General features: G+C 53.3%; 1 protein-coding gene across 1 annotated transcript; it reads right to left on the bottom strand.

Annotated features, from left to right (window-relative positions):
* Nucleotides 1-1,944: 1,944 nt before the first annotated feature.
* cbsb (cystathionine beta-synthase b) lies at nt 1,945-14,086 on the bottom strand. Its single transcript, XM_060039180.1, has 15 exons — nt 13,948-14,086; nt 11,635-11,966; nt 10,211-10,317; nt 9,116-9,250; nt 8,062-8,141; nt 7,290-7,494; nt 6,436-6,527; nt 6,029-6,148; nt 5,636-5,720; nt 5,211-5,316; nt 4,947-5,021; nt 4,732-4,866; nt 3,978-4,086; nt 3,750-3,834; nt 1,945-2,794 (listed from the first exon to the last, which is right to left on the bottom strand). Exons 2-15 carry the CDS (start codon nt 11,958-11,960, stop codon nt 2,652-2,654), a joined length of 1,803 nt encoding a protein of 600 aa, XP_059895163.1. The 5' UTR covers nt 11,961-11,966; nt 13,948-14,086; the 3' UTR covers nt 1,945-2,651.
* Between the last annotated feature and the right edge of the window lie 424 nt (nt 14,087-14,510).

The raw sequence follows: 14,510 nt of genomic DNA, 5'->3' as shown, positions 1-14,510 counted from the left end.
GGGGAGTGGCCATAAGAGGGGCCGATAGAGACGGTTCATCCTACACCCTGTCCTGGACCGGCCGGTGTGGCTCGGTGTCACACTCGGTGTCACACCCGGTCCCACACTAGGTGTCACACTCGGTGTCACACCTGGTGTCACACCTGGTGTCCCAACTGGTCCCACACTAGGTGTCACACTCTGTGGCACACCTGGTGTCCCACCTGGTCCCACACTAGGTGTCACACTCTGTGTCACACCTGGTGTCACACTCGGAGTGGTGAAGCATACCTGGGCGTATACGAGGTGCATTGACTGCCTCTGTGACGAGGGACGGGACATTATGGGATGTCGAGGGAGAGGCTGCTGTCCTGCGGTGACGTGCTGAGAGAGTCTCCTGTTACACAAGCTCATCCTGGCCAGCCCACGTCAGCATCCTCCTCCATCCTCCCTCCCCAAACACACCCTCTCTGTCCCCCACTCTCACTCCATCTCCCACCAGCAGCCATGTTTAATAGATATTCAGGAGACGACAACAGCTGATATCCTATTATATATCACATAAGAGAGAGAGAGAGAGAGAGAGAGAGAGAGAGAGAGAGAGAGAGAGAGAGAGAGAGAGAGAGAGAGAGAGAGAGAGAGAGAGAGAGAGAGAGAGAGAGAGAGAGGGAGAGAGAGAGAGAGTCACACAGGCAGAGAGGGGACAGATATAAAGACACATAGACAGACAGATAGAAACAGACAGTTGGTGTCAGTGCTGTGCTTTCTAGCGGGAATGGGGGGGAGGAGAGGGAGGGTGAGAGGGGAGTCATGGACGTGGGGGGATGACCTGGTGAATGCAGCGGAGGGTCAGTTAGGTAACAGAGGGGGAGGGAGGGGAGGAGGGGGAGGGAGGGAGGGGAGGAGGGGCGGTCAGCCACCCGGCGGGGCGCCCAGAGACGGGCTGGTCGTGGCGTCCTGTGACATCATCACCGCCTGCAGCGGGGGGCGGCGACACATCGTCTGCTCCGTGCTCAATTCAGCTGCACCATGACAGGGGTGTGTGTGTGTGTGTGAGTGTGTGTGTCTGTCTATGTGTGTGTGTGTGTGTGTGTCTGTATCTATGTGTGTGTGTGTTTGTGTGTGCGTGTACCTGCGTTTGAATTCCTCTGAAGGTCGAGGAGGGTTTGTGGGCGGAGCCTGGAGTCTCGGTATGAGGCCACGGCGTTCGTATTGTGTTGCCAGTACATCAGTACATGGCCCGTATAATGGATTGTATACTCATGGTCATACACAAGAAATACAATTATAATTATTGATTATGATGGATTGTTTATGAATGTAATTAGCAACAAAGCTCCTTTTCATTGTGCACTGCTGCTTCTAAAACACAGATAACTGCACCCGAGTCAGGATGGGCCGCGGGTCGACTGGCACCCGAAGGTGGCTAGTTGGACCCCCAGCTGCTGAGAGCCGAAGTGTCCCTGAGCATGACCCCATCCCCAACCGGTCCCCCCAATCACCGGTGACCGGTGATTGGTCACCGGTCACCAAGCAGTCCATTAAGTCTCTGAAGAAAAGCGCTAAATAAATGTAACGTTATTAAATAACAATAACGCCACATGAGAAGTAGTTTTAGGGGATGTGGAGGGAGGCCCTCTTCAGACAGCCGCTCTCTAGTGTTCGGATCCACTGACACGCTGCTAGCGCCCCCTGGAGGTGGGCGTTATCAATTCAGGCTGGTCCAGGATGACGTCTCCCACATTGCTTCATGTAATCATAGAATATTGTCTTCCACAACGCAAATTTGTTTATGTTGACCATAAAATAAAAAATCAGCTCTTTTCCGAACCGCTATAAACCCATTGGAATATTTTTCAGGAAAATTACATTTTCTACCTAGACACATGTTAAAAATCAATTGATCCTGTTAAAATGGTTTGTTGGCCCATTCTATACATATTGAACAATGATTTTTAAACAATATTGTTGAATATAAATTCAAAGTTTATTTAAGGAAGCAAGTTGGACACTTGGCAAGACAGAAAATAACATTGAATGATTAATTAACAGAAAGAGATGATTGAGTATGAAGGACCTGACGTGACTTACATTACAACCCTCTATCGCTGGATTTAATCAAACTCTTAAAAGCATCCACCACAATTCTTACAAGATGCTCAAAATACTTTAAAATGAACCACCACCACATCTGTGGGATAAAACTCCAAATCCATCAATCGCCTCTTATTGCACATTAAGCAGCAGTTAGCTCTCAGCTTCACAGTCATTGTGAAATAGGGTCACCCCTCAATTGATCTTTCGAGGTTAAATAAAGGAAAATGAAATGGAAAAAAATGACATTCAGTTTAAGTTAACTTGTACCACGACCAACCTCAGCCCACACTCAGTAACCCCCTGCTCCTGTCTTGTAACTTCATTAGCTTAGTTCATTTGGCACCAACATCTGCAGCAGGGTGACCTAAACCGCCTCACTCAAGTTCCTTTGCTGTAATCAACTTGGCCGCTAGATGGCGCCATCGGGCCTTCACTTTAATTGCTAAATAACGCGCGTTGACTGACCTTTATTCCTTTACCCCCCCCCCCCCCTAACTGGAATGTAACAAATTGAAGACTCCAGCCTGACCCCCTCCCCTCAGGTAAGACCCCCCTCCTGCTCAGACAGGAAGTGGTCACAGAGACATGTCGTCGGGCAGCGAGCGCTCAGAGGGGGGGCGCTCCAGGCTCTGGGCGGCGGTGATGTGGGTCAGCAGGTCCACGGCCGTCACCACGCCGAACACCGTCTGCCTGGTCCGCTGAGAGCCGTCCTCCAGGTCTGCACAGAGCGGCCATGTTAAAGGGCCCTCTACTGGAGGGACGCACAACACCAGGGGGACAGACACACAACACCAGGGGGACAGACACACAACACCAGGGGGACAGACACACAACACCAGGGGGATAGACACACAACACCAGAGGGACACAAACACACAACACCAGGGGGACAGACACACAACACCAGGGGGACACAGACACACAACACCAGAGGGACAGACACACAACACCAGGGGGACAGACACACAACACCAGGGGGACAGACACACAACACCAGAGGGACAGACACACAACACCAGAGGGACACAAACACACAACACCAGAGGGACAGACACACAACACCTGTGGGCCGCAGACACACAACACCAGGGGGACAGACACACAACACGCTGCAGGCAGAACGCCGGCTCAGTGACCACAGGGAGGAGTGTTTGAGTCCCAGCTGGAAGGCACTCTGTTCACCCCCATGCCCAGTCTACTGAGACGCATCCGTGACCAGTAAAACCAGTAGACTGCTCCTTCATGACCGCTCTCTGGAAAAACTAAAGTCAGTCAGTCAGTCAGTCAGTCAGTCAGTCAGTCAGTCAGTCAGTCAGTCAGTCAGTCAGTCAGTCAGTCAGTCAGTCAGTCAGTCTGTCTGTCTGTCTGTCTGTCTGTCTGTCTGTCTGTGTTTGGATTCATCTGAAGATTGAAGAGGGTTTGTGGGCGGAGCCTGGAAGTCTCGGTATGAAACCACGCCGTTGTCATTGTGTGTGTGTGTGTGCGTCCATGTTTCCTCTCTAGTCGCTACACAGTTAATGTTTCTCGATGTGAGTACTCCGTGCTCCTTCTGGGATGCGGTGTCCTATTACGACAACAACAACAACTCCAGCTGTTCTCCTGTCAATGATCAGAGCCTCTTGGTCAAAGATTGGCCACCGGTGACCAAGCAAAGGGTCGGGCAGAATGCTTACACTGGGTCTGCTCGTGGACCACCAGGGCGAAGTGGTCCTTCTCCAGGATCCCAGACAGCTTCCCCAGGGTGTCCATGAGACCCACCTGGCAGGGCAAGGAGGGTCAGGGTCAAGGGTGTGTGTGTGTGTGTGTGTGTGTGTGTGTGTGTGTGTGTGTGTGTGTGTGTGTGTGTGTGTGTGTGTGTGTGTGTGTGTGTGTGTGTGTGTGTGTGTGTGTGTGTGTCCCACCTTCTTGAACTGTGTGTAGAGCACCTTGCTGACGGGGTCAGAGGGCATGACCCGACCCGCCAGCACACAGGACAGCATGTTGCCGAGGGTCACCATGCCCAGGATCAGGCTGGGGGGGGGGAGGGAGAGTGTTAGAGACCGTGGAGGAGTGAGGCGCTCTAGATCTGGAGGAGTGAGGCGCTCTGGATCTGGAGGAGTGAGGCGCTCTAGATCTGGAGGAGTGAGGCGCTCTGGATCTGGAGGAGTGAGGCGCTCTAGATCTGGAGGAGTGAGGCGCTCTAGATCTGGAGGAGTGAGGCGCTCTGGATCTGGAGGAGTGAGGAGCTCTAGATCTGGAGGAGTGAGGCGCTCTGGATGGATCTCGTACGCCGATGGCACCCGTCCATCGGAGTGGGTGTGGAGTGCGTCTGTGGTGGGGGGACTGGGAGCCGCTCTAGACGCTACCCTCTCCTCCCATTATGTCAGGGTCTGCCCGACCTGTCAATCACTGGAGCGGGAACCCTCCCCATGGAGGGGGGGGTTCTAGATCTGGGTTCTACCCCCAACCTCTGAACAGCCTGTCTAGGTGTCACCATGACGATAAGACCCGGTGAGGCCTGTCTAGGTATCACCGTGACGATAAGACCCGGTGAGGCCTGTCTAGGTATCACCGTGACGATAAGACCCGGTGAGGCCTGTCTAGGTATCACCGTGACGATAAGACCCGGTGAGGCCTGTCTAGGTATCACCGTGACGATAAGGGGGGGGGGCGTACCCGGACTGGTCCACCACGGGGGCCTGGTCCAGGCTCCGCCCCCGCAGGATGCTGATGGTGGTCGCCAGGGAGACGGAGGGCAGCACGGTGAAGGGGGCGGAGAGGTGGAGGCCCTGCAGGGTGGAGCTCCACCACCTGAGGAGAGACGCCAGCGTTACCTCACATCGGGGTCAGGGGTTAAGGGTCAGGGGTCACGGTCAGGAGCAGAGCCTCACCAGGGCATGGCCACCGCCCGGTCCTCGCTCAGGAAGCCCTTGTCACTCATCCAGCTGTCGCTCAGGAACTTGGTCCTGGAGCAGAGAGCAGAGAGCAGGTGGGGTCAATACACCTGAGGTATACTCTAATACACATCCCAGGGCCCCCCCCCTCTGAACCCCCCTCCCCCCCTCCTCTGCCCCCCCCCCCCCCCCCTCCTCTTCTGCCCCCCCCTCCTCTGCCTCCTCCCCCTCTGCCCCCCCCTCACCCCCCCCTGTTCTCACATGTAGTTGCGGACCGAGTCGGGCAGCACCACCACACAGCGCTGGTCCTCTCTCAGGTCCTTGGCCGCCCGCATCGCTGCCGCCATGGCCGTCCCCGCACTGCCTCCTACACACGCACACGCGCATTCACACGCACACGCACACGTCACAGAGAGAGTGAAGCCATGTCAGGCATAAGCCTCTGAACGTCCTCCTGGTGGTTTAAGGGTCAACATCACTTTGTATTGAAAGGGCCTCTTGTCTCACACATGAAGTGACAACTGACCGATATAAATCACGTCTTTATTAACCTGGTCTACGTCAGAGAACATGTGATAGAGTCAGGGAGGGGTTGGTCTTAAGTGATGAGGTTAAGTGAACGCCATTGGCTGTAAGTGCTACACCAGTTTGACTGACAGTCCGTCTCCCCACTCGTCAGGTCTTACCGCACAGAAGCCCCTCCTCCCGTATTAGGCGGCGGGCCATGATGAAGCTCTCCTCGTCAACGGTCTTACACCACACGTCAATCACCTGGAAGACATGTTAACATCAGACTGACATGTTAACATTACAGACTGACACGTCAATCCTCTGGAAGACATGTTAACATCATACTGACATGTTAACATTACAGACTGACACGTCAATCCCCTGGAAGACATGTTAACATCAGACTGACATGTTAACATTACAGACTGACACGTCAATCACCTGGAAGACATGTTAACATCAGACTGACATGTTAACATCAGACTGACATGTTAACCTCCCACAGACTGACATGTTAACATCAGACTGACATGGTAGCTGGTTGGTTGGGGTATGTTTGTATGACTCACCGAGCTGTCCAGCACCGTGGGTACGAAGTCGTAGCCGATGCCCTCTACCTCGTAGGCGCTGGGCTCGGGGCTGTTCAGCGGGTCGGCCAGCAGGGAGCCCACAGGGTCCACCCCCACGATCTGGAACACAACCAGCCAATCAGGACGCTCCACCGTGGCCTCATCATCCTCAAAGATGGAGCCGACCAATTAGAAAGCTCCACAATGACGTCATCATCGTCAAAGATGGAGCCGACCATCTTTGACGCTCTGAAGCTTCTCGATTGGTCGAAGCTCCGAAACTCAGTGGAGACGGGTGGAGAAGGGGGGAGGAGGGGGGGAGGAGCGGAGAGGAGGGGGGAGAAGGAGGGTGGAGGAGGAGGGTGGAGATGGGGGGATGAGGGTGGAGGAGGAGGAGGGTGGAGTACCGTGATGCTCGGACATTTCTCCTTCAGCTTGCGTCCGATCCCGGTGATGGTGCCCCCAGTGCCAGCCCCCGCCACCAGCATGTCCAGCCTCCCTAACACACACACACACACACACACACACACACACACACACACACACACACACACACACACACACACACACACACACACACACACACACACACACACACACACACACACACACACACACGTCATTGCATGTCCTAGTTTGAAGCCTTCATGGTCTACATGAAGGGGTGGAGCTGTGGGCGGATGTCTGTGGACCCTCCACTGGTACCGAGAGCCCTCAGAGCAGCTGGGCTCATCGTTAGAATATGACCCGTCTCAGCCAAGTGAACACACACCTCTCCAGGTGTTTGTCCTCTACAGCCAGGTGTCTGTCCTCTACGGCCAGGTGTCTGGAGGACAGACACCTGGCCGTAGAGGACAGACACCTGGCTGTAGAGGACAGACACCTGGAGGACAGACACCTGGCCGTAGAGGACAGACACCTGGCTGTAGAGGACAGACAGCTGGCTGTAGAGGACGGACACCTGGCTGTAGAGGACGGACACCTGGCTGTAGAGGACAGACACCTGGCTGTAGAGGACGGACACCTGGCTGTAGAGGACGGACACCTGGCTGTAGAGGACAGACAGCTGGCTGTAGAGGACGGACACCTGGCTGTAGAGGACGGACACCTGGCTATAGAGGACAGACACCTGGCTGTAGAGGACGGACACCTGGCTGTAGAGGACAGACAGCTGGCTGTAGAGGACAGACAGCTGGCTGTAGAGTGTACAGAGGAGGCTCTGGTTCTCCTCCTCACCAGGAGAACCCGACTGGAGTCTTACCGTCACACTGCTGCCAGATCTCCTCGGCCGTGGTGTCGTAGTGGGCCAGCGGGTTGCTAGGGTTACGGTACTGGTCCAGGATGTGGGAGTTGGGGATCTCGTTCTTCAGGCGCCAGGCCACGCCCACGTGGGACTCTGGCGAATCGAAGCCCGCCGAGTTTGGCGTGCGCACAATCTCCGCCCCCAGCGCCCGCAGCACGTCCACCTGGGGGGAGACGGGGTCAGGAGGGACGGACATGTCTCTCTTCTATAGAGACATGTCTCTATAGAAGAGACATGTCTCTATAGAGACGTGTCTCTTCGTTATGGGCCTTAGAGACACGTCTCTTCTATAGAGACATGTCTCTATAGAAGAGACGTGGCTCTTCGTTATGGGCCTTAGAGACACGTCTCTTCTATAGGAGACATGTCTCTTCGTTATGGGCCTCAGAGACACGTTTCTTCTATAGAGACACGTCTCTTCTATAGAGACATGTCTCTATAGAAGAGACGTGTCTATTCGTTATGGGCCTTAGAGACACGTCTCTTCTATAGAGACATGTCTCTATAGAAGAGACATGTCTCTATAGAAGAGACATGTCTCTTCGTTATGGGCCTCAGAGACACGCCTCTTCTATAGAGACACGTCTCTACTATAGAGACATGTCTCTTCGTTATGGGCCTCAGAGACACGTCTCTTCTATAGGAGACATGTCTCTAAGGCCCGTAACGAAGAGACACGTCTCTTCTATAGCCAAAGTCTCTAGACGCCGATAGAGGTTTCGAGGCTCACCTTCTCCATGCTCATCTTCTCGGGCATGACGATGATGCAGCGGTACCCCTTCACCGCGGCGGCCAGGGCCAGCCCGATGCCTGCAGGAAGAGGAGGAGCCACAGTCGCTTATAACCTGTCAATCAACTCAAACCGACCAATGGACAAAAGAACTGACACCGAGTTTGCAAGACAAGATAAAACTAAACTGAATCTGAAACATTACAGGACTAAATAAGAATAACAAAGGGAAGTTAAATATAAACCAGTTCATTTACTGGTTTCCAAACTCTGGCCTTGATTCTGAGAACGCCCAGTGGCCCAAGATCATTTCCAGGAGTTGGGATTTGTAAATGCAAAGCTCATTGACAAGGAAATACAGAAAGTGATACTAAAACTCAATCAAAGTAGAAGGGCGCTTTCAAACTGCAACTAAAATAGATATGACTTGAATGATGATCAAATCTAAACGGAGGTAGCAGAGCCGGCTCTCTCATAGCAGGCCCCAGGGGAACGGCCTGCTCAGAACCACAGAGGCCCCTGACGTAGGTTCTAGAGGGTGTAGCTGTGTTCCCTGACGTAGGTTCTAGAGGGTGTAGCTGTGTTCTCTGACGTAGGTTCTAGAGGGTGTAGCTGTGTTCCCTGACATAGGTTCTAGAGGGTGTAGCTGTGTTCCCTGACGTAGGTTCTAGAGGGTGTAGCTGTGTTCTCTGACGTAGGTTCTAGAGGGTGTAGCTGTGTTCCCTGACGTAGGTTCTAGAGGGTGTAGCTGTGTCCCCTGACGTAGGTTCTATGATGGGTACCTGTGTTCCCTGACGTAGGTTCTATGATGGGTACCTGTGTTCCCTGACGTAGGTTCTAGAGGGTGTACCCGTGTTCCCTGACGTAGGTTCTATGATGGGTACCTGTGTTCCCTGACGTAGGTTCTAGAGGGTGTACCTGTGTTCCCTGACGTAGGTTCTATGATGGGTACCTGTGTTCCCTGACTTAGGTTCTATGATGGGTACCTGTGTTCCCTGACTTAGGTTCTATGATGGGTACCTGTGTTCCCTGACGTAGGTTCTATGATGGGTACCTGTGTTCCCTGACGTAGGTTCGATGATGGTGTCTCCGGGCCGCAGCAGTCCGTCCCTCTCTGCGTCCTCCACCATCCGCAGGGCGATGCGGTCCTTCACACTGCCGCCCGCGTTGAAGTACTCACACTTCACCACTACACACACACACACACACACACACACACACACACACACACACACACACACACACACACACACACACACACACACACACACACACACACACACACACACACACACACACACACACACACACACGTTACTCTTCTTGTCTGACCGCTCCACTCTTGAAGTGCGTCGGCCAATCAGCTCTCTAACGGGACACCTGGAAGCGAGCCCATTGGCTGATATCTGAACCCGTTTCCTGGACAATGGTGGGGGTTCTACTGGTCCATCCCAGCCCACCTTGGCCGCCGGCCCAAGTTCACCATGGCGACATGGTCACATGGCTGTCCCGTTCATGCTGAAACCAGCTCCTTTGTCCCTAATCTGCCGGAACAATCTGGAACTTGACTTCCACGATTAAGGAGCGCATAAAAAAGAAAGGCTGCTGTTGTTATGAGGATTACTGAGGTTTTATTGTTGAACCCAACACCCTCGCTGGCTGGGTTAGCTCCCTGGGCTAGCTCCCTGGGCTAGGTCCCTGGGTTAGCTCCCTGGGCTAGCACCACGGGCTAGCTCCCTGGGTTAGCTCCCCGGGTTAGCTCCCCGGGCTAGCCCCCCGGGGTAGCTTCCCAGGTTAGCTCCCTGGGTTAGCACCCTGGGCTAGGTCCCTGGGCTATGTCCCTGGGTTAGCTCCCTGGGCTAGCACCATGGACTAGCTCCCTGGGTTAGCTCCCTGGGCTAGGTCCCTGGGTTAGCTCCCTGGGCTAGCTCCATGGGTTAGCTCCATGGGTTAGCTCCCTGGGCTAACTTCCTGCGGCCCCCAAACGGTTCAAACAGCTTTTCTAAACCTTTGGGTTTCTTTGTTCTGGGAATGGGACTATAACAGGTCCCCTCCGCTGACAAAGGCAGGACGGGTTGTGGAATGGGCTAAGATAAGGTGTGTGTGTGTGTGTCTCTGTGTGTGTGTGTGTGTGTGTGTGGTTACTCACAGACTTCACACTTGAGGCCGCAGGCCTTGGGGATCTTGTTGAGGCGCACCAGGGGGGTCCCCCCGATCCAGCTGAGGATGTCAGGGAGGATCTTGGGGGCTTGGGGCCTGGGGGGTACGGATCACAGCGGACATTGTTTTATTGTGTTTTCTGATCTCTGAGGGTATCAGCCTCTGATCCACAACGAAATCAGTTCCTTCTGGTCCAGACCGGTTGAGGGCGTGGCAGTGGGGGAGGGACCATGACTCAGCATGTCTCACCGTGTGGGGAGAGAACCGAAGGCAGAGCGGTGTCTGTGTGGTTTGGACTGGGAACCAGTTCTCCCAGTTCAGCAAGTCAAACTAAACATCAATTAACCTGTTCAATATTTGTGGTTGTTTAACATGTTGGATAGGTTAGGTTAGAGAGCACATTGTGAGGTTAGGTTAGGTTAGAGAGAGCAGTGGGAGGTTAGGCAGAGGTTAGAGAGAGCAGTGGGAGGTTAGGCAGAGGTTAGAGAGAGCAGTGGGAGGTTAGGTTAGGTTAGGTTAGAGAGAGCAGTGGGAGGTTAGGCAGAGGTTAGAGAGAGCAGTGGGAGGTTAGGTTAGGTTAGGTTAGGTTAGGGAGAGGTTAGGTTAGGTTAGGTTAGGTTAGGTTAGGGAGAGGTTAGGTTAGGGATAGCAGTGAGCAGCTGTGGCGCTGTGTCCTGTGGATCTTATTCCGCTCAACGTCCTCAAACGCCGCTCTCCAGGGGTTGGTGAAGGAACGTGTGCATGAGAGTGTGTGTGCGTGAGAGTGTGTTGTGTGTGAGAGTGCGTTGTGTGTGCATGAGAGTGTGTTGTGTGTGAGAGTGCGTCGTGTGTGCGTGAGAGTACGTTGTGTGTGCGTGAGAGTGTGTGTGTGTGTGCGTGAGAGTGTGAGTGTGTGCGTGAGAGTGTGTGTGTGTCCGTGAGAGTGTGAGTGTGTGCGTGAGAGTGTGTGTGTGTGTGTGTGTGTGTGTGTGCGAGTGTGCGTGTGCGTGAGAGTGTGAGTGTGTGTGTGCGTGAGAGTGTGAGTGTGTGCGTGAGAGTGTGTGTGTGTGTGTGTGAGAGTGTGTTGTGTGTGAGAGTGCGTCGTGTGTGCGTGAGAGTACGTTGTGTGTGCGTGAGAGTGTGTGTGTGTGTGCGTGAGAGTGTGAGTGTGTGCGTGAGAGTGTGTGTGTGTCCGTGAGAGTGTGAGTGTGTGCGTGAGAGTGTGTGTGTGTGTGTGTGAGAGTGTGCGTCTGCGTGAGAGTGTGTGTGTGCGTGAGAGTGTGAGTGTGTGCGTGAGAGTGTGTGTGTGTGTGTGTGTGTGTGAGAGTGTGTGTGTGCGTGAGAGTGTGAGTGTGTTCGTGAGAGTGTGAGTGTGAGAGTGTGTGTGTAAGTGTGTGTGTATGCGTGAGAGTGTGTGTGTGTCCCGGGGCCCACCGTGTTCTGCTGCTGTGGGGCGACTCAGAGGGGGGCTTCCCCAGCTCCCAGGTGCATCTGCTTGGCAGGTCCGGTCTGATCCAGACCCGGGGGGCCGGCGCCGTCTCCAGCAGACCCTCCTCGGTGTCGCTGGACCCCCCCGAGGGCAGCCCGGGGGCGTCCGCAGCGCCGTTGGTCTCGTGGCCCCCGCTCCGGGCCTTCTGCCCCACGCCGTTCAGGACGGACCCCGCGCTGCCCCGGGCCTCTGAGCCGGGGGGCTTGGTCTGAGCCCGCGGGCAGCCGGACGGAACCGCATCCGGCTCAGCAGTGGTCGGGACCGACGGCATGGCGACCTGAGAGAGACCGGACGACGGTGACACTGATCAGTAACCTGAGAGAGACCGGACGACAGGGACACTGATCAGTAACCTGAGAGAGACCAGACAGGGACACTGATCAGTAACCTGAGAGAGACCAGACGACAGGGACACTGATCAGTAACCTGAGAGAGACCAGACGACAGGGACACTGATCAGTAACCTGAGAGAGACCGGACGACAGGGACACTGATCAGTAACCTGAGAGAGACCAGACGACAGGGACACTGATCAGTAACCTGAGAGAGACCGGACGACAGGGACACTGATCAGTAACCTGAGAGACCAGACGACAGGGACACTGATCAGTAACCTGAGGAGAGACCAGATGACGGGGACACTGATCAGCAGTCAGTCACGATGAGCCCTGCAGCCAAACTAAACGCTCTTCTCTCAAGCTGCAGCCCAGTTTATCACAGACGGTGAGAACGTCTTTCTGGTGTTCTGAGCTCTGTCAGAGAATGTCTAATCAGAAGAGAGCTGGCACTCTGTGGTAACTTCCTGTTTCCGGGAAGTCAGAACCCCGTCGAACTAGAGTCTAAGGGGTTTCTCCCTCAAATTTCACTTCTCTCAGAGTGTCATTCTTTGACAAGCAGTCTTTATGTGACGCCTCGAATTTAACGAGTTGAAAGTCGTTCCCAGAGTCCAAAATTTACTTTTGGAATATGTTGATTTCTCCTGACCGTGGAAAATCTAACGGCTAAGAAACCGAGCCGCCATTGGCTGCTGGCCACTGTAGGATCTGGTTCATTCCAGTATTATTAGGTACAAATCCACCCTGAAATATCTTCAAGCTGGTGAGTAGGTCGTTTTGTAGGTCTTGGTTGCAACAGAGTAATAATGGGTTATATTCTGTATTACATGATAAAGACATCCTTATTCATCAGCGATGTAAAGTCAAGACGCAGGCTACCATATGTCATGAAACCATGATGACATTAATGGTGATGGAGTCATATTAAGGCCAGACAGTTCAATGAAAGGGCCTCTTCAGTGACTGATGAGCCAGAAGGCCTAGGTCTGCTCAGGTGACCAGGAGCCCAAAGCACCACCAAAACAAACAAGGGGTCCCTATGGCGCACACACACACACACACACACACACACACACACACACACACACACACACACACACACACACACACACACACACACACACACACACACACACACACACACACACACACACACACACACACAAAGATAACCAAAAGGCTATACGCTTAGTCCGACCTCCTCAACCCCCTCCAGGTGTTCCGGGGTCTTTGGAGTCAGTAGCTTATCGGTTTACCAGACCCGGGCAAATACGTCTTACGAGGCCAAGTCTTAAAGGCCTCGTTCAGTCATTCCTTTAAGGCATTTAACATTAACATTACCGGCTGATTAATCAAATAAATAATATTAAAGTGCCCACATTTCCCACGTGTGACTTCAACAACATGCCGAGCAAAGCCAATTTGGCTTTCATCGAGAACTTACAACAAACCTCAGTGAATAACCCTTTTATTATGAAACCCCCAATGAACTATTCCTTTGTCCTTATGTAATTCGTCGTTCTGTAAAAGTTAATTACATAACATTACATTACATAACATTACATGGCATGACCTAACATTAGATCACATCGCATCCATTCCCATCCATGCCATGCAGACCGACACTGGTTCCTAGCTGATGCAATCCCCTCATTCAGCCTTCAGCCTCAGCAGCTTCCGGAGCCTCGCTCCCCACACCCTCCCCGGGCTACATGTGTCCCTGGTGTGTTGTTATGAAGAGTTTCACAACCAAAGTTTAATCAAAAGAGATCGTTTACCACCTATTAATAATAATATGCGCAATGGCGCAAAGTGATGGATGAAGAGGAGGACTGCATTCAGATGAACAGAAACTCGATAGTAGCCCTATCGAGGGTTTATATATACATATCTGTATCTAAAATAGGAAGTATATTCACTCACCTTGAGGATATAAAGGCTCTTAGTGTGTCTCTAAACGTGTCTCAGCTCGCTCTCAGTTCAGCCCGTTTAACACCAAAACAAAAGCCATCTGCAGTGGGCGGGGCTTCCCTACTATCGACGCTGATTGGCTTTGACGTTGGCGTCGGGGTCTGCGCTGTCCAATGGGTTTCTTCGTGCTGGCCGAGCCTCTGCCTTTAATGTAAAACAGGTGAAACTTTAAAAACCAAATCCTCGACCGGCACATCTGGGACTCATCGTGTTTATTATCTGGAACATTATTGTTCCCTGTGCTGGCCTCTCGTTTCCTGCTACTGCACTGGAGGGCGTAGGAGACCTCAGTCCCATCAGGGCACAACACGCGGAATACCTCTTCAATCCCAGAGATGTTCTGCAGCAGCCAGTGTCTCTGGTCCATGGAGCTGTGAGAGCTGTTGTGTGTCTCTGGTCCAGAGCTGTTAGGTGTTGTGTGTCTCTGGTCCAGAGCTGTTAGGTGTTGTGTGTCTCTGGTCCATGGAGCTTCTCCAGCAGGCGGTCCAGACCAGTGCAAACAGTGGGTGGTATTT

Source organism: Gadus macrocephalus, chromosome 20 (assembly GCF_031168955.1).
Source record: "Gadus macrocephalus chromosome 20, ASM3116895v1".
Taxonomy (NCBI): Eukaryota; Metazoa; Chordata; class Actinopteri; order Gadiformes; family Gadidae; genus Gadus; species Gadus macrocephalus.
Note: the sequence above shows the minus strand (reverse complement) of the source record. Positions and strands in the feature narration are given on the sequence as shown.

What these genes read in the sequence shown, in the direction of transcription:
- cbsb (XM_060039180.1), bottom strand. Translation starts at nt 11,960, where the DNA reads ATGCCGTCGGTCCCGACCACTGCTGAGCCGGATGCGGTTCCGTCCGGC. An exon ending in GATCTGGCAGCAGTGTGACG is followed by an intron (nt 6,528 to 7,289) that starts GTAAGACTCCAG and finishes TGTGTGTGTTAG; the next exon opens with GGAGGCTGGACATGCTGGTG. An exon ending in CGGGCGGTGGCCATGCCCTG is followed by an intron (nt 4,867 to 4,946) that starts GTGAGGCTCTGC and finishes GTCTCTCCTCAG; the next exon opens with GTGGTGGAGCTCCACCCTGC.